Source organism: Chroicocephalus ridibundus, chromosome 6 (assembly GCF_963924245.1).
Source record: "Chroicocephalus ridibundus chromosome 6, bChrRid1.1, whole genome shotgun sequence".
NCBI lineage: Eukaryota > Metazoa > Chordata > Aves > Charadriiformes > Laridae > Chroicocephalus > Chroicocephalus ridibundus.
The window spans coordinates 36,049,029-36,074,626 of NC_086289.1; the positions used below are offsets into that span (position 1 = coordinate 36,049,029).

Below are 25,598 nucleotides of genomic sequence, written 5' to 3' on the forward strand. Positions count from 1 at the left end.
GACACACAGGCTGCTAGGGCTTAGTAGAAAACGTAATAGTAATATTAATAGTGGCACACAAAGGGAAAAGAGTTGCCATTTACTCTCCCAACACGAGGCCCAAGGACCATTCCATTGCAGACGCAGCAAAGCAGAGGCAAAGTGGGGGCTGCAGGACCAGGGCCGGGCGGCCCCCCCAAAATGAGTGCCACCAGCTGCTCCCCTAGTTTTAACTGCGCTCACCTGGCAAATAAGTGGGAGAAAGGAGGAGGGTACTTGGCCAGAGGCTTTTGCCAGCAAGGGAAAGTGGTTTAAGCCTGTGGCAGTGACCGCACGGCTCTAGCGCTGCAGGGATAGGTGGGCTGGGAGCCAGGCTTTCCCTCGGCATCCCTACTGGCCACAGGCAGAGGGGTTCCGGGAATCCTTGATGCTCCCAGGGAGGGCGCTGGGCATTAACACCCCTGTGGCAAAGCCGAGCGGGGACACGGCGGGTGTGCAGGCAGCAGGGAGCTCACTCCTCCCACTGCTCTGGCTCTCCTCAACTACGGCCTCAGCTGAAGACACCACCGACCTCCCTGAGCTCCTCAGTTACCCTCTCCCTTTGTTTAGTGCCAATTTAACCTTGGCGCCTCGGAGTGTGGTGGGATGTGCGTACCTTGCCCGCGGACAGCCTCAGCCTTGTGCAGACACTAGCGGCAGCTCCCGGAGTACTCAAGCGCTGCTGCACCCACATAGCCTCTGCGCAGAATTAAGCCACAAATAATTAAGTTAGCTTCATTTTTAAAATCATTCAAAGACATGGCAAATACAATGTATATAGGAAGTTGGTTTCTAGCTACTGAGTGCCAACTCTGTTCCTCGTAATGGAAAAGCTGCTGTATTTGCTCAAAAAAGGGAAAGAAACTTAAATTTTGCACTTTACTCAAACTAAAGTCTTCACCTAATGCTAGTCTTTTGTTTCCTCACATAATCAGGCATGTGGGGGGGAAGCAGTGAATACCTGTAGACAGCCCCCCAGGCACTGCACAGGGTAGGATTCACATGCTCTGGGCATGACTCATTGATAAGACAAGCCTGGAGCCTTTCAGAAAAACATCCCCACTAGCACCATACACACCAACTATGCTGGAAATAATAGCTCTGCAGTTCCTACATGGAACAAGATTCATAAACCTCATTTTCCTTTCTAATAATCTGAGGCTGATGTATGTGCCTTTGGCTGGAGAAAAAAAAAATAATAATGCTGACTGCTATCCTAGCCCACGCAAGTTCTTTGATCACATTTTTGGCATCAGGAATGCATTTCACTGTTTTGTAAAAGATCAATACAGTATGTTCAAACCCAAGGGATATGCAGGAACTCAGACTGTTCAGCCTACGGGTAATAAGAGGCCAGTGGGTCTGTACACGATACCTTTACACAGTTCTAGTACACCTATCGTATTGCCACACATGGGTTTAGGTGCTTTTTTTTTTCCCCCCTAGTTGCCTTGTGGTCAGAAGATAAAAGACATCTTTCTCATTAAACAGATCTGCATCAGTGCAGAAATAGGGAGGCAACGTTCTACAGTTAGAAAATTTTAGCATGCGTCACTCGCAGAAAGGAATTTAATGTTACAGGCAGCACAGGGTCAAATAGTGCAGATAGGCATGCACAGGCTCCTTCCCTCAAGAAAACAATTGAGGACTTGGTCAAACGGTCAGGGAACTCAAGCGTATAGAAACCGTAGCTGATCATGTTATTTTATTGATTGTGTATGTATTCCAGGAAAACAGTCAAGGGGATTTCTTGGGGCTCAAAGGTGTAGAATTAATGCTCTAAGCCCTTCGAGGTCTAGGTAAGGTCACTGCGCCAGACATGGTCAACACAAACCCAAACAGAACCTTAGAAGACAAAAATAGAAACTTGATGATGAGTTCACCCAAACGCCACACTGACCTACCAATTATGCAACATCCACTTGGTAAGCAACAGGAACAGTCAGACAGATTTTGTTCTTCCTCTTTTTCTTCCCCCTCAACAACTGAGTAGACACCTGTACTTCGTACACACAAGTACACAGTTCCAGTTGCACAATGGAGAAAGTCAACACAACCATTTTTATGGTGCTCACAATATACCAGTCTATCATGCTGAAAACTGTATTATTAAAAGAAAGCTTTTATTCTGTATTTGTCTTAGCTGCAGAACCTCATGTGCCTTTATTTAAAGGGCTCGCTTTTATAGTGGTTTCTGTTTGATTACATTAAACTTCATTTATTCCTGATAAATCAAGTTTATTGCAGCAGAGAGCAGTGCAATGAATTAAAGTCCTTTTTAAAGTAGTGTATAAGCCTTCTTGCAGGGAATACCATAGCTTGATGCTCTACATTAATAACAACATTAGTAGTAGTAACTCCCATAAAGTGCCAAAGGAGACAAGTCATTACGCTTAAGCCAGGCTCACTGCTTTAAGTTCTACACTGGCGCAGCGCAACAGCGTTCTTACATTTTCCCTGGAAAATGAGCGACAAACTTCTGCTATACGCATAATTGAAGTAACCTGTGTAGTTATGTCCTGCAAATTCAGTCTTCAGCCCTGTACTAACGTCACAGGTGCAGTAAATCCAGCACGTGACTGCACTATGACAAGTCATCCTTTACTAACCATGATGGAGACGGATACAACTAGACACACAACCAGCATTCTTCAGTGATAATTCTGAATCTTTATCAAAATGCTAATCTAATTATGAAATAAAAATACTTTACTTGAAGGTTTTTAATTACTGTAAAAAACTCCCCCTGCAGACCAAACTACTATCCCCTAGTTGCTCACATTATCCTTGTAAAAAAGGTGGTACGCAAGCTTTCCTGTTTAATTGGAGATTTGACAAGGGGAAGGCCCTAGGCTTTCTTCATTAACACTTACGGCTATTTTAGGTACTCACAGAATGGAAGGGATGTTTTTTCCTTCCTTTCTCACATGATGCACACATCAAATATTTTATGCAAAATGATACTTGACCTGAGACAGAGAAAGTACTTCCTGCTGCCCTCCTTTTTCCAGACAGAGGAAACACTGAAGTGACTCATGCAGAGATCCTTCACAGGGCTGTTATGACTGTTAATAGACTTAATAGCAACACAAGTATTGCAGAGAGTATTAAACTGCTTGACAGAAGCAATATAATGACTATTAATTGTTCTAGTACTACATAAAAGCCTTTTACCTTCTTACGTGGATAACGTCTGTTCTGCAACAGGGCACCTGTCTCACTGCACAGCCTGAGCTAACACCTGTAAGATAATCAGGAGCGCTTAGCAAATACCATCATGCTCTGTAGGACCCAACTCCACTTCTTGGAGAGGTGGACAAAACCCAGGCCAAAATTGCAAAAAGAAAGTCTCAGGTGAATGCTGTCCCAAGGAAAGCGAGTCCTAGCCCTGCTCTGCCAGTGGGTTCTTAAATGTGTCTTGCTGATGCTGGAGAAACTTCTGCAGCAACATGAAGTAATTGCCATGGCAGTTTCAATCAACAGTAACTGCACTGCAAAGACAAAGGACATCTAAGTTCTCTAACACATCCTAAACCAGGCATCAAAAAATCAGCAAGTGTTCAGTCACTATGACTTGGATTCTGTCTCAGACCCCCTCATCTACAGAATAAGGCTATTACTCTGCTTTCAGATTAAGATTGGTATTGATGAAAAATCCAATGCAGCAAAAAGCAGAGCAAGTCCTATAGGGAAATTAAATACGTATACATAGTGCTGGGATTTGATGATACACACTAAATTACACTTGGACCTACACAACCGAAGATAAAAAGTCCCTATTTAGTGAACATCATCAACTGTGTACACTGAATGAAGCAAGGGTCCCATAGGAAAAAAAAAAAAAAAACAAACAACCCCCCCCCCCAAACACTTGATCATGCAATAATACACAAGGGAAAAAGTAAGATGACAGTTTTACACTAGCCACTTCATAATTTTTAACTATTTGCCTTTGCAATCTTGGTGTTTCATAATTTAAAAACGGTGTTTTAACATTACCTGGTAAAACGAAGGCATAATACTTTTTCTTTTTCTTTTCTCCTTTTCTTTCTTCCATGTATATTAAGATTAAGCTGGTTTAGTATTTGTTGGTTCCTTATTTTTTCACAAGAGGGAGAATTTCCCAGCCAGGTAACAAGTGTTGGAAAAGACGGAATATGGGCTGCATACAAAGAATTTACTAGAATTTGCATGAGAAAGCTGTAAAAACACAGTGTTAAGGAAAAAAGAATGATTTTAACTGTACTGTTTTGTGTACTGCCAGCACAGAAACTGCACATTATACAATTTATTACAGTAAATTAATTTCCCTGCTTTTCAAGTGAGATCTTGGTATCCTCGCTGTACCCTAGATTTAATGCATGCAAAAGCTGCCCTCCAGTTGAAGAAATATACCTGATGCAAGCATCCATACACATCAACCAACAAAGGTTTTCATTCAAGTCTTTTATTATAGCTTGAATTTTTTCACTGCATTTAAAAATCTAAAAAAAATAAATATTTGTTTCACAGCTGCAAGTCACATATAACACCACAAAATCTGGAATTTAACCAGAGAAGGAAAGTCAAATCTGAAAGTGTCCAGCTAAGCACAATCATCTCAGGGCAATTATACTAAAAATAAAATCTTAAGAAAAGGGGAGGGGGGTGTTAAAGAGTTATTTCAAATGCATTTATCTGGAAAAAAGTGAAAATTCTATTAGAAACCATAAACTACGCTTTCAGCATTTAAAAATAAACGTTTAACCTCTTGACAGCAACAACTGCCTGGTGCATCTTTTTCTTTTAAGCTGTATTCTTGACATATGGCTGCAGAGGTTTCAAGTGATAAATTAAACCTCTTTTATAATTGTGTCCACTTAATTACAGAATCAGTCCTTAAAAATAAAACCCTGTATTAAGTCAGCTTGTCCATCCACATATTAAAAATGCCATTGTATGCAGTTTCGTATCGGCACTAAGTGACTGCTTCATGGATTGTACATTGTGAAGATGAATGTCTCTTAAACAATCACTTTCATTATTAAGGTTCTTAAAACAAACCAGAAAAATATATCTTCAGAAATCAGAGTAGTCACTTTTTTGTTAAAAGCCATAAAATAAGCTCATATTCAATTACAAGCAATAGAAACCATACTGCTATTGGAACATAATTATTTTATCACAAAAATTTATTATTTACAAAATGAAAAGTTACCAAGTGAATTTATCAGGGAAAAAGTTAAATGTTCTTACTAAGTGATCTGAAAAACTTAAGCAAGTCTCTCATGCACTCCCACGCCAAATTGTTTGCATAAGGTGAAGTGTTAATTCATGTTAGTGAAACTTGACTCCCATTCACAATACTCTCATTTTTATTGTAAGATGGCAAAATCCACATGGTTCTGTACAAGAATGTATGTATTAAGACAGTTCCTCATTTTTGTAAGTGTTTTTTGGCTCCCATGAATAACCGTACCACCAAACGTTTTCGCAAATAATCAGCTATATTATCACTCCATCATTTAATCCACTGAATTTACCACCACAAGAAAGACACAAAGAGTTAGTTTAATGATCCCACGTTACACAGAACTCTCATTTCTGAAGTTATACTAAACTGAAACCTTCGTAGTGATCTATAGCCTGGATCAACTTAGATTTTAGGGTTTCTTTATCTGTGTATTTTGGAAGATCAAGAAGATTAAAGCAAGTGTGAGCTACCGGAAGATAACCTTCTCCGCCTCCTGTTGGTTGGATGACTAGTTTAAGACACTTCATTCCAAGAATTGGAATACGATCACTGCCCGTCAGAAACACTGCCAAGAAAAAACAAACAAAGTCTCAAAAGCAGTTTAACACTAACACTGTATGTGTCATATGTGCAGTTCTAATCGTTATTTGCATTTTTTAATTATTCCACATACGGTTAAAAAAACAGGGAATGACAACTTCATCTCATCTCCAGCTTACATATATTAACCCTTAACTACAACACAACAAGTGAGATATAAAGGAAAGCCTTTCATTTTAGCATATGAAACCAAAAAGTCTTCAAAAAAAAAAAAAGTAGGAAGTTCTTCATGCATCAGAATTTGTTATTTAAAATCCATTGCCTATACCTTTACCAAGCATTTACAAGCATCTCGTAGATACACAGAATTAGTTTGTTCAGTAAGAAATTTGTCTGAATTGGAAACTAATCTATGATCTATTCTCAACAAAAGTTTGTTCACAGGAAGCTTCCATAACTTTGGTTTTTCCCCTGTATATTTCCACTCAAATCAGTACCTTGAGATATTTACAATCAGTCAGAACTCCAAAATTCTGTCTACATGCAATGACAGAACTGGAGGATGTGAACCTTATGTCGAAACACAGAAAAAATTTCCTAGTTGTCAGATAAATGACAGTAGCAGTTTAGGTTGTTGGGGATTTTTGGGTTTGATGTTTTGGGGTTTTTTTTGGTTTTGTTTTTTTTGTTTGTTTGGGTTTTTTTTAATGCTGCCCTGGTCTACTGTGGTCTTGCAACTGCCCACCACCCAGAATTACTCAGGACAACCCCAGCAAAATCATAGACAAGCTTATAATCAATTTCTTCTACTACGATTTTTTTCTTCCAAATAAAGTTAATCATTTTAGACAAATAATTACATCCGCTTTCTTATAGCAAGAGCCTGAAATCACAGTGATCCTGTTCAGTTAGCAACTTCTGCAAAGTAGTTTCAAATACTTACACAAAAACTGTTTTTTCTTTTCCAAAGATAACTCATGAAAAACCTCCCAGAATATTTTAATTGTAGGATGGTCTGCCCAGTATTCTCCTTTGTATTCTGTATTCTAAAATGAGCAAGAAATTAGGTTATTGTTAACACACAGAATTAGTGGGATAATCTGACATTAAAGCAGAATGAATGCTGTTTGTGTAAGGGATACTGCAAGTAACACGTTAGTTTTTCCCTTGGTTAATTTTCTTCCGCTGTTTGTTGACTTTATGGGCAGATGCCTATACTCCAACGCATTTTCAATCCCAATGAAGTAGTGACAAAGTCTCATGGTGAGTTTCGGCAATAAAGAATATTTACTTCTATCAGCTGTGTGCATTTTGTTCACTTTCCCCTTCCTAATATAATACATTGTATACAGCTGCCTTTTGACTCTGGGGATTTTTCTTCCTCTCTCTTCCTCTGATTTCCTTCAGAAATGAGATGGAAAAACTTTAATCAGGAAGGTAAATAGTATTTTAGTGTTTTAATTCACTGACATTTTAAGAAAAGTTCCTCACTTGTGCAGTCAATTCAATCAAGGCTGGAAGTCACATCAATTAAAACAGCTCTAAAGGACACTTCAAGATTTTGCTTTTGTATCATGAAATTACAAATATATGAAACAAATAGCTAACTATGGTTCTTACCTTCTCCAGTTCTTTCCAGTCATAATTTGTGTTGCCAATCACCATTGCTTGCAACTCGCTAGGCTGAAAGAGCTGAAGAACTTTACCACCACATACTTTGTGGAAGCCTGTGTAGAATGCACTGAATAAGGAATCCACAGATTTATTGAAGATGTAATCCACATATGCATCTACAAAATCTTGCCTGTACAAAGAAGAAAAAAAGAATTACATTGAGAGGAGAAAAAAAAAAAAAAGCATGTCACCCTTCTATCAATAGAACAGTGGCAATTTCTGTATGGAACACAGCATTGGAAGTTAAGCAAAAAGGATCTAAATATACTAAATTCTCTGCTTCATGTTACAACCACAGTGAAGATAACCTCAATGAAAATGGAACATAAATGTACTTCCCCTCCATGCCCCCCAAGACAGAGTCCCTAATGTGCAACAGAAAAACAGTAACATTTAGTGTTATTTATTTCAGGTACTATAAGCATTTCTCTTATTTGTATGCACTGCAGTAAGTGGGACTGAATGGCAACAAGCTTTAAAGTTTGAATTACATGCACTGTCCTGAAACCAACTCGTCAAACTTGCTGTTCTATTCTTTGATTAAAAAGATTACCATATCTGCACTGAAAATGCAGATCAATTTCAAACAGACATTTGAGTCCTATCCAGTAGAAAGATCAGTGCAAAGGAACTAGGACACTGAATAACAGACGGCCTGTTATCTGTGCTTTGGTACAAGGAGTTCTCATATCTCTCTGGAAACATCTTCTTCCTCAGCACTTAGGGGGAAAACTAAAATTCCTTGGTGTGATACAGTATTTATGATTATTTCTTTTAATTACCATTTCAATCAATCCTAGTTAACAATGTTCATTTCTACACTGGCAGAGTGACTTTGGTTACAGATTACAGTTTACCAACTGTATAGATTACCAACACACTTTCTCCATGGAAAGCCACAGTATTTGAAAAACAGCCACAGCATTTGAATAACATCACCAATTATTTAAAGCATCATCTAAACACATTTTGACAGCACATTTATTAAAGTTGTTGAACTGAAAATACTGGAGAGGAGCAAAGTGGTGAATCACATTCCTCCTCTTCCAGCACTCAATGAAATACCCTGTTTACACACACTATGTAATTGGCAGAGGGGTGGGTAACTTGTGTAATACTAACAGTGGAAGGAAAGGCTGCTCCAGAGGAAAATTCATAGTCATAAACTAATTAGCCTTCTTATACTCTATGTTAACATTAATGTTAGCATTATTATACTGTATGTTAATTAATTAGCATTATTATATGTGTATATGTATCTTACGTATATATACTCTATGTTAATTAATATGTTAATATAAAACATCACGGAATATTTGGATCTTGAGAAACATGAATTCTTCGTTGCTACAAGCCAACTGGTGACAGCAGTGCAGCATACATTCCATGGGCACCTTGGATCTTTTCTCATAATTCAACTCCAATTTTACTGTCGCTTTGTGACAGAACACCAAACCACCACCAGAGAACTTCAATACTATCATGTTTAAGATAAAGAATCACAAATCCTCAGCTATAAGCCAAGGAGTGGAGAAAAAAAAAAAAACAAAAACAATAAAACACCTGTGACAGCTATAGGTGGTGATTGCAGTAGGCTAATAGTAGGCTAAGAATCACTCCATTGTGGGAGGTACTGTCACTGCACAAGGCTATGTGTGGGTTTATGATACTCTCGGAACCTTCTGTCATCACTCTTTCCTCTACAACAGATGTAGCTAGTTACAGAAAACGTTGCCCAAAACATTTGCCCTCTAGGAACATGCCTAGAGGTACATGTTCTCCCTCGTTCCTCCCGCACCCTGCCTAGGTGCATTCCCACAAAGGCTGGGAGAGGCTGCTTTTATAAATAGAAGTAACAGAATCCTTTACAAAGGAAAGAAACCCCACCCCTCACACACTCTTCAGACAGTAACACTAGATAACACTAGATTAATTTATCTGCTCTACAAAGGGAAGACTTCTCTGAAATAACATTTCACATATGAATAATTGCCACATGATGGCATCTAGGTTGAAGTTTTCATCATTACTCACTAAATTCCAATTATATATAACTTCCTGCAGAACCACAATCATTTTTAATCTTATAAAATGAACACCAGGTAGTCAAAATGGGCCCTAAAGAGGTTCAAAATACTTCTAAGTTCAAAATGGAAAAAAAAAGTATTACACATTCCAAGTAAAATTAGATAGCCTCTCCACAGCTAGCAAACCATTAAATACAACAGCTATTTTAACAATACACGTAAGAACAGCTTGGAAAAACAATCAAAGTAGTTTTGCCTCCAACCCTAGTGTAACAGCCTGGCAAAGCGTATTTAGAGCAGCCCAGTCACATTCCCAAGGCAGATGGCAACACTGAGCTACCCTGTAACCCATAAAACTCACCTGTTTTGTTTGACTACGGGAATGTCAGCACCATTAGGAACAAGCTCTTTAGTTTCTGTTGTACCAAAGTTTTCCACAGTGATCTATTTAAAACAAACAAAAATAGTATATTTATTATAATAGTATAGAGTACTTCTTCCCACCACTTAGCTAACAGCAACATGAATGGCAGACACAGCTGCTAAAATTCATGGCAATCAGCAGCAGATGCTTTTGCTCAAACACACCAACAAAGGCAGTTATAATAGATGGTATGAGCTTATATACTATATAAAACTTACAGTAAAATTAAGACAAAATGCTTCTTCTATGTCATCCTCTGGATAGTCCAGTAACTGTTGCATTCCCCTGCAAAATAAGTTACAAAGTATTTGTACCAGTGGAAAGAAAGATGAACTTAATTTTCCTGAAGTAGTCTTTATGCTTTGAACATTCACATTTAAAAAAAAAAAAAAATCTTTCCATGTTATTTCATTTATTAGCTCGTTGACATGCACCTTGTGCAGGGATGGGAAATCTCAAGCAATCTTTGCAATTACTTGTAGCATTATTTCCTTTTGATTATCTCCAGGTGTGAAAAGAGAAAATTCATATCCTAGTCTTCAGCTAAGGGATTCCCAAACCAGAGGCGATGAGTACTTCACCACCACCGAGGGGCTCTTCCATTAACTTGTTTGATTTCTCCTCGAATCTATAAAAGCTTTTAGCATTCACAACACTGAGGCAATCAAGCATCCACTTCCCCTCATTTGAACCTCCTACCTGTTAGTGCTATTCAAATCCCTAAAAGAGCAGATATTTAGCATGTTATTTGTTCCTGAAACAAGCAAAAACATTTCCTTGAGGGACTAAACAAGTTGTTTAGAGCTAAAATTACGTTCATATTTAGGCTTATAAAATTAACAGCTAGAACTCAAAGGTTTTGAATTTCAAATAATGTTTTCCCCTGAAATTCTTGTAGGATAATAGAAGAGAAGACACAAATACTAAAAGCAAGCATTAGAAGCAAGTTTTTAACAATAGCATGCATCCTTTCTCGAATGACATGATGGCTGCAAGTTACTCTGAGCTGTTTATCCTGTTAGTGTGAAAATAGGTTCTTAAAGGAAAGTGTTGAATTAAAAATTAATTTCTAGTGTCACTCATTTTTCTTTCTCACTTACCTGCCAACATCCGGCATCAACTCTTTCAAGTCATCCAGGGATGGCTTCTTATTCAATAGCTTTTTGTACAAAGCCAAAGGGAAATGAAGGTCTACAATAGTAAAATTATATATTGCTAGCCCACAGACAACACCAATCAAATGAAACAAGTCACTGTCTTCAAAGGTCTAAGAACAGAAAACAGACAAGATGGTTTAAAATACAGAAGTTAATTTAATCTTGCAGAGTCCAGAAAAAAGTATACAGTGCAGTATAATGTAAGCGAGTTTCATTTATATTTTTCTTAAATATATATGTATCCATTAAGCACTGAGAAAAACAGGATAAAGTTTTAACCAGCTGAGAGAGACTGAAATCCAGGGAAACAGAACTCTTTCTACTTAAAAAAAGAAGCTGATACAACGTATTTTGTGTTACAAGTGATGCATACTGCTGAAAGTATTGCAATAAGATTGTGTTTCTGTCAATGACTTACTATTGCACTATTAAATATATGTCAATTAAAAAAAAATATTTTGGGGAGGAGGGAGGAGTTCATTATTGCCTCCCTTGGAGTTAATAGCCAAGGCTTAAAACACAACTGTGGAACTGTTACCATGCAGGTATTTGTGATATAGCCACCCTAGTCAGTGTTTTTCTCCGAAAGAGGACTAAAAAGTCAACAATCAAAACCAAGGGTAAATCATGCTTGACCAATCTCATAGCCTTCTATGATGTTATAACTGGTTGGCTAGATGAGGGCAGAGCAGCAGATGTCATCTACCTTGACTTCAGCAAGGCTTTTGACACTCTCTCATAACATCCTCCTTAGGAAACTGAGGAAGTGTGGACTAGACGAGGGGACAGTGAGGTGCATTGAGAACTGGCTGTGTGACAGGACTCAGAGAGTTGTGATTAATGGAGCAGGGTCGAGTTGGAGGCCTGTAACTAGTGGTGTCCCCCAGGGGTCAATACTTGGGCCAGTATTGTTTAATGTATTCATCAATGACCTGGACGAGGGGACAGAGTGTATCCTCAGCAAGTTTGCTGATGATACCCAACTGGGTGGGGTGGCTGACACCCCAGAGGGTCGTGCTGCCATCCAGCTTGACCTAGACAGGCTGGAGAGCTGGGCAGAGAAGAACCTACTGAGGTTCAACAAGGACAAGTGTAGGGTCCTGCACCTGGGGAGGAAGAATGTCAGGCATCAGTATAGGTTAGGGGTGGACCTGCTGGAAAGCAGCTCTGAGGAGAAGGATCTGGGGGTCTTGGTAGACAGTAAATTATCCATGAGCCAGCAATGTGCCCTTGTCACCAAGAAGGCCAACGGAATTCTGGGCTGCATAGGGAAGAGTGTGGCCAGCAGGTCAAGGGAGGTCATTCTCCCCCTCTACTCTGCACTGGTGAGGCCACAACCGGAATACTGTGTCCAGCTCTGGGCTCCCCACTTCAAGAGAGACGGAACTACTGGAGAGAGTCCAGCGTAGGGCAACAAAGATGACTGAGGGATTGGAGCGTCTCCCTTATGAGGAAAGGCTGAGAGAGCTGGGGCTCTTTAGCCTGGAGAAGAGAAGGCTGAGGGGAGACCTTATTATGGCATACAAGTATCTAAAGGGTGGGTTGAAGGAGGATGGAGCCAGACTCTTTTCAGTGGTTCCCAGTAACAGGACGAGGGGCAATGGGCACAAGCTGGAACACAGGAAGTTCCGTTCAAATACGTGGAAAAACTTCTTTAGGGTGAGGGTGCCAGAGTACTGGAACGGGCTGCCCAGGGAGGTTGTGGAGTCCCCTTCTCTGGAGACTTTCAAGACCCGCCTGGATGCAGTCCTGAGTAATGTGCTCTGGGCAATCCTGCTTTAGCAGGGGAGTTGGACTAGATGATCTCTAGAGGTCCCTTCCAACTCTGAAAAATTCCGTGATTCCATGAAAACTTCCAAGAAAGTATGACCAGATGACTGCCTACGAAATGGACCCATAAACTTGGCTGAACACAGAAAAACCTATTCGATATGCCACTTCAAGAATTTTTCTCTGCCACCTTGACATACTGATCTGGCTCTTAGAATCAGTTTACTCTGGCTGGCACTTCATCCTACTAAACTCATCTGGGCTGGGGACAACTGGTAAGGAGTAAGCGAGGAATGGGGAAAAACAGAACGGGAAAGTTTTGATCTAACAATAACAAAAATAAACATTTTTTTAGAACAATTATTTCAGCTTCTACCACAAGCTGAAACTTGTGGTACCACAAGCTACCACTACCACAAATTACTATGTTCATACATTATTAATATAAATATTGTAAGCTAAAAGAAAATTAACGACTATAGATCACACCCTACCTTATCAGAGAACCAGATCAGCCTGGACTCTTCGTAATACCTGAACATTCCATATTTGGGATCTAGCAACTCCCTCATGATGAGCAAAAAAAATTCTTTGCGAACGCCTCCAGCATCAACAGCTTCTTCCCCTACAAAAATAACCTGAAACACACAATTCAGTGCTAACTGAATTAAAAACGATTGTGAAACAAGAGTTCTCCAAAAATATTCTCAATTACTTGCACGTCAGTGAAAGACACTTTGAACAATATGTACTGGTAATACCTTGAGTGGCTTCTTGTAGTCCACGTTCTTTGTTTTCCTTAGGACTTCCACAGCATCTCCTACAATATTGTCTCTCCGTACCATTAATATCAGGCATGGGTTGACAGATTCAAATACGGGCAGAAAGAGAGAAGACAAGTTCTGCCTGTGAGCCTGATCAACAGCCATCTGGAAAAGAAACAAGCAAAAGCATCGGTAGGTGACATAAGATTCCTGTCAACATTAAATGTCCGTCAGTCTTTGTCTTAAAAGCTGCAGAAGACATGAATGGGAATAGCTATTATGAGAGCTACTGAGTTTGCCCAAATTTGCTTCATATTCCTTTTGTCTCAGGAAATATTTTGCCTTTACCCATTAGCCTCATCAATGCTAATGTTCAGGGAAGTCTTAGAGCAGAGTTTTTAACATTCCACTCAAAACACTTTGGATAATAAAAGGAAGCAAGAAAATACTGCACTTCATCTAATGAAGAGTACGCTGCTTAATAAAAATCTGGCATGAAAGCATTCATTAAAAACTAATTCAAGGAATGAAAAGTGATTTGTTCATCTATTTCACTTGTAGTATAATTTTTGTATTACAACTGTTCAAAAACAAAATACTGTTGCAAATGTTCTGAATATGGCACAGAACTCTTGAAAGTTTGTGGTTTAATACTATTTAATATTCTTAGTAGAAACATTCAATGTAAACATTTCCCTGAATTCATCAAATGTTGGTATTGACTGTTTATGTACATTTCAAAGGCATAAGAAGCTATGTTTATTATGAACTACAAAAGCAAGCCAGTATTTTTCTACATGAGCCCATTACTTGAGCATTACGTATCTCTTCTGTTTAATGTCAGACTCAGAACAGTAACTTCTATTATATTAAACATGACAAACAGGGCAGGGGCAGCTGGTGCTGTTACTTTTGCAGTAGCCTCCTTTCATTCTTCCTTTCCTGTTTTAAGAATATGATTATACCCTTACAGCAATTGAACAGGTATGGATTATGTTTCTAAAAAAAAAATTCCAAACACTGAACAAAAGTATAGCTCACCACATCACACTGGTTTCAGTTCTACCTAGAGAATCATGAAAACACATAAGATACTCTTAAGTTATTTTAGGGTTGTGTAGTGTATCTACCTCTAGACAAGAGATACGGGTCAAGATATAGCATTGTTTGTATCAAGTGTCCAATTTCTAGGAAAGTCTCTAAGTTAAAACAGAAGTGAACAAATTAGGAGTAACGTATAATTGCATTTAACAGGAAGAGAGCCAAAAACTACCACAAACTGCAAGATCAGGAAACCTACTCCCACTATCGCAAGTAGATGCTAGATTTTCAAGATAAGCTTCTTTTCTACTGCCTTGCAGACACTGATCAGACTTTACGGTTTAGCAGCATTTTGAAGGTGGTATGACAGATGAAATGAGAAATTAGGTGTGCACTAGATATTCATGTGATGCCAACATGTTGCCGCTCTCATACTACTGATCTTAAGAACAGCACCAGCTCCTACAATAAGAAATTAGAAGTTACTGTAACTGGCTACTGCCTCTAACAAGATAGTAACAAGATAGTTAAGAGTTCCAGCTCCAGGCTCTACGCAGCTATCACTGAAAGCCTGCTCACGTGGGACATGGCATTGTTTCTTTGTTGGGGGTGGTGGCCAGTTTTGGGTTTGTTTTTTTTGGTTTGTTTTTGTTTTGTTTGTTTGGTTTTTTACGCACTTGTTAAGACTTCAAAAAAGGCATCTCATTAACGAAAGGAAAATAAGTTCCTTAGAAATTTATTCAATTATTAAACAATCTAATTTCATTGAGATCCCAAACCCACTAGCTTCTATCATGTACATACCCTGAGATTAAAACTAAGTCTCTCTTTCTTGTGGAGAAGAGACTATACAGTTTAACAAAAAACAAACAACAGAAAAACACAAAAAGACCAACACTAACAGCAACAGCCCAAGACACCCAACTTAGAAAAAAAGTAAAAATTTGTAACATTAAAAACTGAGACTTTTACCTGCATCTGTATGACTGCATCTGTTTGTAGGAGAGTTGTCTTTGCCTGGGCATCAAATACAAATGGATATGTGCAAATTGTAACAGGAATATCTGTTAACTAGAACGAGAAGAACCATGTCATATCTCTGCTTATTTAAAAACCACAATCATGGTTAAAGAAGCCACTGCAATAGTACTCATTTAATACATCTATTTTACTGGAAAGAGAAAGAAATCTTTACTCATTGTCAATGCAGGACCAAAGCATCTTAGGAAAATAAAGTAGATTTTCAACTGTTTAGTACTTCAGGAAAAAAAAAACAAACACAAAAACCAACCACAAAACAAAAGAACAAACAAAAAACCAAAACACACACAAACACTCTCGCTTAGTACATTTTAATTTCAGAACTTTTATTACGGCCAGTGGATATCATCAAAGTAGTCCTTGTTTTCACATGTTGCTCTGAATTTGCAGTACAAAGAAGTACATACTTTTGCCCCACAAAAACCTTTCCAAATTACAGCCATGCTAACTTAAAGCTTTACTCCCAATAGAACACATCAGACAATCCTTGACATTCATATTTCTGATTTCCTTACATTCTGCAAAAGAAATCAGATTGCAACCAATCTTACCTCAGTTAATCCATGGTTGACATCCTATGACAGCATTTGCACAAAGGTAGCAATAATTAAGATGAAAAAGCAGCATTAGTGTCTGCATTAACTATTCATCTCTGATGTAGAATTAAAAATATTTATCTACAGCCTCCCACCCCCAAGAGAATGTTTACTGAGAAATAAATATCAACCATAAACATTCTAATTAATCTAACAAATACAACCGTGCCTTTCGACATCCTCTATATCAGTCATCAAAAAAAGAAACATTAAAGTATCACGTTTTCTTGGATGCAAAAATTTAAACATTTTAAACATTTACTTCCATACACTAATAAATGACATTTGCTTTTACCTATGTATTTTCATTCTCAAATGACTGTAAACATGTCAAATTAAATGCAAAACATTTTTCATGAGTAAAACTTTAGTAAACATTTAAAAATACAGAAGAACCCTACCACTTTATCATAAAGTCTCAAGAATCATCTGGGTCTATGATAAGATATGATATGAGAAAAGCAATTGACTCTTGAAATTTGAGACAGACCCATACGTATGGGTGGGCCTGTGTGGAGACTCCCACAAGAAGCTACATCAACTCTGCTAAGAAACAAAGTTATCCATCTGGTGCCACGTTACCCTCCTCATCCAGCGCTGTAAGCTAAGTTTGTTTCCACCCAGCAGGCAGAAAACAGAAAAAGAATAAAAGGTAATGACAAACTAATAACTTTTACATTTGACTATGTATATGTGAAGTCAAATATGAAGACATCCATGCGTCACAGGGAGAGTGATGGCCAGAATACTTTACTTTCCATCTCTAATTCCTACAGGAAACATCAGTGGTACCCCAGTTGTCACAGATCTATGTAGTTTTAAACTCCTACTGTATCTACCATTATTTATTCCTAATTCAAACAGTTTTTCTCAACTCTTTTAAGCTGTATCTCAAGAACACCTCTTCAAATCAATAGTTCGTTATTTAGTACCTTCACTTTTTCCCCACTCATTTTTCTGTTGTTGAAAGAACGAAAGCTTTTTTCTTCTGAGTTTCTCTCCAAGAGTACTCTGAACACTCCTGAAATTCTCTTTTCTTCTACATTTTCCCCTCCACATTTTAATTAAGGAACCAAGCAGTTTTGCCTCAAGTTATGACAATAGAAGTTACACTAGCAAAAGAAATTTTGATTCATTATTACTGGTTCAATAGGCAAGCAGGGCTTCTTATAATTTTAAGAGCAAGAACACAGGAAACCAGTGAATATGAAGGCAGGACAAGGCCATCAAAACCATTTACGAAGGACATCTGACTAAGGCCATGGAATTTATTTCGGTCCTATAATAAATCAAAATAGCTTTTTCTGCTGAGCTTGAAACTGCACAAATACATGACAAAATAATCACGATTAAAGGGAAATTCAGTGACAGTATTTTCTCAGTAACATCAAGCTACTGCTCAATCTTGCAATTTAATTAACAAATGGAGCTTCAGACTTTCATTACAAAGCAATTTTCCAGCTTTCATTTTCCCATATTCAGTATTTTCTTCTCTGATCACGACATGCAATTTGGGTTTGTTTACATCCGTTTAAAGCATGCAAAGGCCATCATCTTTTAAATTCCATCACTTCTGTACCTTCACTGGCATACCCTTCTCTGTTCCAAATACACAATCTGTCTCTAATGCCAAGGCCCTGCAATGCTTATCCCTGGCTTCTACATCTCACTTAGTACACCACCCCTCTTAGCTACCAACACCAGCCCTCATCACACACCCATTATTGTTTTCAGACAAGCCTGGCTGAAACAAACGTCTGTCATGACTGCCAAGACTGACTCATTATTTCTTTTATGCTCCCAGCCTCCCTGCTGTTGTTATTTTACATTGCAATTTTAATTCTTTGGAAGACAGCATCACTTGCTTTGTATTCATAAAATACAGCAAAAGTAGGTCTCCCAAGTTCAGGACCCTCCAGGTACTGATGCAAAAAAATTAAATTTAGGTGGCTAGAGAAAGCATATTAACTTACTCAATATTCTTTCAAAGCATAAGTCAAAGAGCCATGTGGTAAAATCCTATCTAACTCGCTACTTCTCAGCAGAGTCATTAATTTACTCCCACTTACCACTCCTCTGTTTACAGATCCATGAATTAGTTATCTCAGTTCTTGTTGCTATACTCAAAAGTAGAAAACTATATTAGTTATCTGTCTCCTGAAACTCCCTATTATGCTTCTAGACTTAGTTTTCCAAGACAGTTTCAGCTTACTCATTGACTGAACCTATCTTATATAGTAACTCAGGTTATTCTGGATGTTTTCCTATCACGAATTATCACTTTCCTAACTTTTTTGACATGGCAAGTCTCAAGTGACAGCATTCTAAATCACCTAATTGATAGAGATTAAAGTGTTGAACAGTCTCAGTCCTAAGAATGATACCCTACAAGCAGCACACATGGTTAACAATTTTTCCTTAGCTAGTGCCTGATGCAAGATGAGTCTATTCAGCATTAGTGATCTGTGAAGATATTTTTATGAAATGAAAGTGCTCGTATTTAGAGAATCTACAAGCTTCTAAAGGGACAAAATCAAAATAAAACATGGGGGGACCCCACAAAATACAAAGCAAAAACCAACACAACTTACCATTCCAAATACCTGCTGCTGCTGCTGGACCCAGCTGAAATAGTCATTTCTGATATCGATCAGATCTTGTATCTCATGAATGTAAAATCTGTCATACTGTATAACTTGTCCTCTTTCATTTACCTGAAGAAGTGCAATTAATTTTTTTTATTAGCACTTTATATAACAGTTTTCAAAAGGACATTTTCCATATTTTTCAAGCATTTCATATGTCAGCCACAGATACCCATACACTAAATAAAATTTTCTAGAAAAACAAGTGTCTACAGGAATGCAAAATACAATGTTAAAGACATGGGATACATGGATTATTCAGAATCCCATCAAAGATGCAAAGGAAAATAAGATCACGTGAGCATCCAGCATCACACAATACAGTGCTGCCACTTTGAAACATCATACAATCTCACAGGAACAATGATAGTCATGTATACCATGGAACAAATATTTGTTCCTGTATTTGCACAAGTTTAAGAACTATGATTCGAGAACTTTGTTCTTAATAACAGTATGAATACTATCTCTATTACCCATGACCAGAGGAACAGTTTCTACTTAAAAACGTTAAGCTTAGAAAGAGATACGTGGAAAAATAACTTTCTATAAAGGCTTCTCTCTACAGCATAATTTTAATCCAGAAGCACCCATACTTTTCCTAACACACACTTCTTTTCCCAAGGACTGTTAAGCACCGTTAACTACCAAAACAGCAAGATCCCCAATTCTGTCTTTATAACCACATAATCCAAGCCTACTTTTCTCAAACATCTCCCCCACCATCCCCTACCCCCAAACCACCAGATACTAAATCCGTCAAATACCTCAGATGTGTCACCCTATTTTTTCCTCTACTTTAGTCCATACCAGCTAAATGTTAAGACTATACCAATAGAAATAGCTCGGCAGCAGGGTAGGTAAAATTTAACAATTTCTACTATGTAGCTACACAGTAGTCAAAGTTGGATTTAAAAAAAAAAAAACAAAAACAAAAAAAAACAAACTTGGGAGAGCACATTAAAATTCTACAATTACCCAGGAGGCTTTAAGATTTTAAGAGCAACTTCAGGTGTTAAGATTTACAGCTACTGCAAGCCTGAGCAGTGACAGAAAAAGGTAGGAAAATAATAATTTATTATATAACAACAGCTTTCCGTATGGGAAGCTGCAATGGACATCTAGTACTTCTAACATAAGATAGTTACTAACAGTGTTATTCTCAGCCTTAATTTGATGGTCTCCATAAAGAATAGCTGAGCAAACCATAGCATATAAATTCCAACTTCCAAAGCAGAAATCTTCACCATTCTTTCTGACAGCTTGGGAAAAAGGGCTGTGACATACAGCACACAAAGCTCCAATTTAGATACCTGTGCCCATTTTGCTAGATTGTACAAATACACTACTTGACCAGCACCTTAAGGAATGCCTAAAATGTTCTTTTAGCATATAAACACAAAATGCTATAGGACCAGAACAAACTACTGAGGGAAAAAATAGGGGGTGAGAGGGGAAACCTCAGCAGCAATTAGATAATACACTGTGACGTGCGCAGTCCGGTTACTCCAAATGATTTAGGCTATTTTTGTTCAAAGTTCATAAATTCACTAGTTTTCATGAATTGTTACAATACTAACAAACAGAATAAGCAAATCAGAAAATCGTTTATCTTGAAAGTTTGAATCAGAAAGTTTGTCTTGGTAAAACCATGCAGATCTTTCCTGTTCAAAATATAGCTTACTCTTATCTTCCATTTGTGATCTTGCTATCATTTCAAGATAAAGAGGCAATTCTTTCTGACATACCCTCACAGATGCAACTGACTGGGGCAGTCTGCATTCACAAAAAAATAGGTAATTCCATCACCATGTCAGATTGGAATCCAGAATTCCAATGGTTCATTGGTCCAGATGGAACAACTACAGATATCTCTGTAGATGCAAGTCTAAGTATTTAAAACTCTTTAGTAACTTAACTTCTTTTAACAACTATACAGTACACAGACGCTGACAAAAACAAACAGATAATTGGTTGAAATTGAGGTAAACATACTCTATGCAGTATTTCCAGAACTCTAAAAGCCGTGTGTAGAAAATTGGTAAGTATTCTTCTTTCAGAAGCCGGAACGCCAATCTTGCACAGCTTCAAGAGGTGGACTACGACATCCTTGTAGAGTTCCACTATCTTGAGGAACAACGGAGGTTCAAGTACAGACCACCAATTTTCTGTCAACAAATGGTGAACACACAAACTGAGTACTTGCCACTGCAACATTATGCTATCCTTTTAACTAAAAAATATGTTTTGCTAGAAAGCATACTTGTCAGTTACCAAAGATTCTCAAAAAAAAAAAAGTTTAACACAGCAAGAGTGGTGCAGACTTTTAAACAACACACTACTGTTTGTATAAATAATGAAACCTCTATTCAAGTGCTCTATTGTTACATACCAACTCTTTAAGTCTGTTCATCCAGACTACACAACAATATCACAAAGTAACTTTTGACATAAAAACCAGATGGCTCAAATCCTGAAACCCTGACTTAAGCAAACAGTCTTGAGAGCAACGGGAAGTGAAGCAACACAAAAAAGGAACAATCAAGAAAAGATTTCAAAGAAACAATCAGTTTGTTTTCCTTTACAGCAGACAAGCTCTTTACTCTCACCAAAAACTATTGAAGAACACAAGAGATGGGTTACAAGGCAAAAAATAATTAAGGAAGAAGAAAGCACCCTCTCAAAAAGATACCAATTAAGAAGGAAATATCCTGAAACCTCAACTCTTTAAGCTGAATTTCAGGTGACAGAAGTCACAGTAAGAAGGTGTAAGGACGCAGAGTTAAGAAAATAGAGCTATTATCAGCTGCATATTTGAAAACCACAACTTAGGGTCAGTGAGAAAACATGAACCTCTCAAAGAAACAACACAGGTGCTGCAATCGAAACAAAGACAATTTAACATCTGCTCTGCAACACTTCTGTAAATTGCTTAGAGCTTGTTAGCTGTCTGACCACATACTTTTCACTTTGAAGTGTGAAGACATATATCAAATACAATGAACTACACAGTTTAATTCCTCCCAAATGGAATCAGTCCAAAAATTACAATACCAGATGAATTCATACGGACGGCCAGTTAGGTCACCCGGGAGCAACAAAATAGCTGTTTTCCTATGCATCAAGCAATGTTAACCCCTAACTTTTCTCAGCAGGGAATTCTATAGAACTGTAATGAGATCACATCTTCAGTCATGGAATTTCTATACATTTTCATCTGGAGAGTCTTAGTTTTAACAGTACAGTATTCAGTTTCTTACCAAGAACTTTCAGAGGAGCTTTTTCTAGGTTCAGAATAGCTGTTCCAAAAGGAATAGCTAACGTTGTGAAATTGTTTGGATCACTCATCAGTGGGCATTCTGGTAGAGTGAGATACAGCCTCAAAGCTTCAACATCTGGTAAGGAGCTGGTCAATTTGGGAATAAGGTTCTTTTCCAAACTAGCTGCCACCTACAGCACATCATAAAATTCAGTTTATTCTAATGTAATTGTGAATTCAAACAAATGCAATGCCCATCTAGATAAAAAAAATAATCTAGAAAACAATCATCAAGAGTTTAAATTAGACTGTTACACATTTAGAAAAAAAGACAGTATTTTAAATATTAAAATATAGACACACACAATATACTCATGTATTACCTAATGGCACAACACAACAGTTTTTTTTACTGAGTTAAAAAAAAAGTTATTAAAAGGGTCAGAGCAAGAATAACAATAGTATTTCTGAAGAGGTGTAACACCAAAAGATGATCCCAAACATAAGGAAAACATGCAGGACAAACCTGTTGCGATATATGAGCGTGGTCAGGCTGTATAAGTTTGTGAAATAGTAGTCTAGCAGCATTCATATCAACCCCTGAGAATCTAGCACTGGTTTTGTAATGATCATCATTGCTGCAGCAAGAAAAAAAATACAGAGAAAAAGACTGAATCCTGTATTCTCAGCAACTCAAAAATTTCTTCCACCTTGAATTTTTAGCCCTACTTACTAAGGAATTAAAACGTGAGAAATCAGGCTTCCATTTCTCATACGACCTTTGAAGCAACAACTGGAAAAAAACACCCCATCTTCTCTAACTGCAAGACAATTGTGTAAAAACACTAGTATCTAAACCAGCCCGTGCAATATATTCCCCTTGAATTATATATAACCTGTGGCTGAGAAGTAATGAGTTTTGCTGGCTTACATGGCAGCAGCCAGGTGGCACACACTTCCAAAGACGGGCCAAAGATATGCTGCACGTGGGCCAGCTGACAAACCATATGGCAGTGAAGGAGCTATAAGTTTAAACTGCAGGTATCAGCGTAACAGTAAGATAAGGAAATACTGGAAAGGTTTTAAGAGTTGAAACAAGAGACACTAGGAAGGTAGCCACCATTAAGTCTGTTCACAGAAATACTTGTTTAAAAGCCTGACCACTTACCTCAAAGCCAAAAAGCTCCCATTCAGGCACCCAGCTGAGGAGAACGTTCCATCAATTTCACTGAAATTGTTCATATGAAATAAGTTACATTTATTTTGTTTTCTTTTTACAAATTAGCATTTGCAACAAAAAAAGGATTTAATCCCTAATAAATTACACTGTACAAAGGATAGAACTCTGACTTTAGTATTACTAAACAACACTAGATAAAACCTACATTCAAGACTCAATTCTTAAGACAGCTCATATTAAAGCAAGTCTTGGAATTTGTTTATAATTTCTTTGCATCCTCCTCTATTAAAGTAGAAGCAATAATCTTTACATTGTTCTCCTATTCCTTTACATTCCTTACCGTTATTTTTCAATGTTCAACTTAACTTTAAGCTTATATAGTCATCTAACCTGTGACAGAGATGACACAGACTAAAGGATCTAAACTACTTGATAAGCATGACAACGAAAGCACAGCAAAAGCTCTGCATGTAATAAATTCAGCAATTAAAAATAGCTTGCTATGTACATACAAAACCACATTAATGCCCAATTAATAAGTAAAATTATAAAAGACAACTTCTTTCCTCAACATCACTCACTTAGCTATCTCCACGGGAAGTCTTCCAGATGGGAAAGTCAGCAATCTTTGAATAAACGTTTCATTCACAGTCCAAATCTGCTTCAAAAAGTCAGGATACCTAAAATCATCTGGTGGCACCATGTTCTAAATTTTAAAGAAAGCATAAAGAATCAGGCGCACAAAATTGATTTCCAGAAGAATCAGTTGAGCTCTTTTACCTATTCTTTGTCTGACATTTTGCCTACCCAGACTATTACTGTGAAATAAACCCAAGGATAAACTTAACACACTGTAGCAGTTCTGCATTCATTACCAAAGCAGAGCATAGGCTAAAACCGTTAATTGACACCACAGCTTACTTCATGGTAAACTCCCCAAACATAAAAGCACTTTTCTAGAAGATGAACACTAAGGAAGCATCTCTTCTCCCTAGTCACTATGAGCCTGTCAGCTCGCTGCCAGGCTGGGAGCACACAGCCGTTCAATTTTTTGGACAGCTGCTCTCCCACCCCACTTCCATCAGACTCCTCTGAGAATGAATCATGTTTTTACTGCATCATCAGATGAGCTGCATTTTGATGTGCTGCTCATACCGAATGAATTCCAGTAAGATTTCTACAGTAAAGAGGAACAGAACCAAGACCACTGTTTTGAGTAGGAGCACTGGTTCAAAACAACATGGCAAACTACCAAAAATAAGGTTGAACTAGTAAAAGGAAACATATAGCTCCTGAGCGTGCAGTCTGACAGCCTGGCTGACTCAGCATAACGATGACTAGCTGTTGCCAAAAATCAGTACTTCTGATCCCATCCTACATGAGAATGATGATGAGACATACAGGATGAGAAACCCTCTCGCTGTTCCCCTTGTGCCCAGCAGAAGTGTCATTTAAACCCACAATGAAAGGACTCAGGGAACTGAGCTGCCCACAAACTAACTTGAGAAAACAAACAGATTTTGGCTGAAACCACTTAACTGCCAAGTACGCACGTCCCAGGAGTACAGTACTTACATAACTTTGAAAGAATTCAATAAGTTACTAAATAAACTAAGATGTACCAAAAGGGATACTTTTGCAGCATCAAAGTTCATCAGTTGCTCATACTTTTTGTACAGAATACGCCACAATAACTGCATTAATACAGTCTCCAGTTCACCTCAATTAGTCACTTAGAATCTACTCCAGCAATCAGAAAATTGCACAAGAAAGTTTTTAAGAAAAGAGTTTTAATAGAGAATTTTTTAGCCTATATTATCAGCACTTTTTCCAGTCTACACCTGTTAAACAAGCTTCTCTCAAATACAGCAATAGTTCCACAACTCGAATAGGATTTAGAAAAAAAAAGTGCCCCTAGAAAAATTGTTGATTCTATAGAACCAGAACAGGCTGTGGGACAAAGGGTTGCTGCAAGCCTGACCTCTACTCAGTTTTTCCTGATAACAAACATGTTTCCCATTAAAATCTGTTTCCCTTTATGTTCAAATTAGTTTTTACCCCACATACTCAACTCTTGATGCTTCATTAATCCCTATGCTCTAGTATCTGCTGGGCTATATTGGAAATAGCCCCTAGACAAATCCAGTCATCTAGCTTCACCTTGTCTTTTCCTCTCAACTCATCCCCTAATAGCATTTCCTTTCCATCATACTCCCACGTTGTCATTTT

At 37.9% G+C, this 25,598-nt stretch overlaps 1 protein-coding gene across 12 annotated transcripts in view; it reads right to left on the minus strand.

Annotated features, from left to right (window-relative positions):
• Window positions 1-25,598, minus strand: part of HERC4 (HECT and RLD domain containing E3 ubiquitin protein ligase 4) — a 47,574-nt gene that overhangs the window by 5,472 nt on the left and 16,504 nt on the right. For 5 of the 12 annotated variants that reach the window (XM_063337624.1, XM_063337615.1, XM_063337617.1 and 2 more), the window contains exons 11-28: window positions 23,951-24,075; window positions 23,358-23,417; window positions 22,716-22,827; window positions 22,191-22,380; window positions 20,926-21,098; window positions 18,877-18,999; window positions 16,241-16,264; window positions 15,621-15,719; window positions 13,605-13,772; window positions 13,338-13,481; window positions 11,017-11,183; window positions 10,135-10,201; window positions 9,854-9,936; window positions 7,412-7,595; window positions 6,735-6,837; window positions 4,018-5,816; window positions 1,923-3,509; window positions 635-717 (exon numbers count right to left, since the gene is read on the minus strand). In XM_063337624.1, coding sequence (XP_063193694.1) covers window positions 5,608-5,816; window positions 6,735-6,837; window positions 7,412-7,595; window positions 9,854-9,936; window positions 10,135-10,201; window positions 11,017-11,183; window positions 13,338-13,481; window positions 13,605-13,772; window positions 15,621-15,719; window positions 16,241-16,264; window positions 18,877-18,999; window positions 20,926-21,098; window positions 22,191-22,380; window positions 22,716-22,827; window positions 23,358-23,417; window positions 23,951-24,075 — 2,031 coding nt within the window. In that variant the 3' untranslated portion in view covers window positions 635-717; window positions 1,923-3,509; window positions 4,018-5,607. Of the gene's footprint in view, window positions 1-634; window positions 718-1,922; window positions 3,510-4,017; window positions 5,817-6,734; window positions 6,838-7,411; window positions 7,596-9,853; window positions 9,937-10,134; window positions 10,202-11,012; window positions 11,184-13,337; window positions 13,482-13,604; window positions 13,773-15,620; window positions 15,720-16,240; window positions 16,265-18,876; window positions 19,000-20,925; window positions 21,099-22,190; window positions 22,381-22,715; window positions 22,828-23,357; window positions 23,418-23,950; window positions 24,076-25,598 lie in introns of those variants that run through there. The other 7 variants (XM_063337619.1, XM_063337618.1, XM_063337620.1 and 4 more) reach the window with 7 other exon arrangements.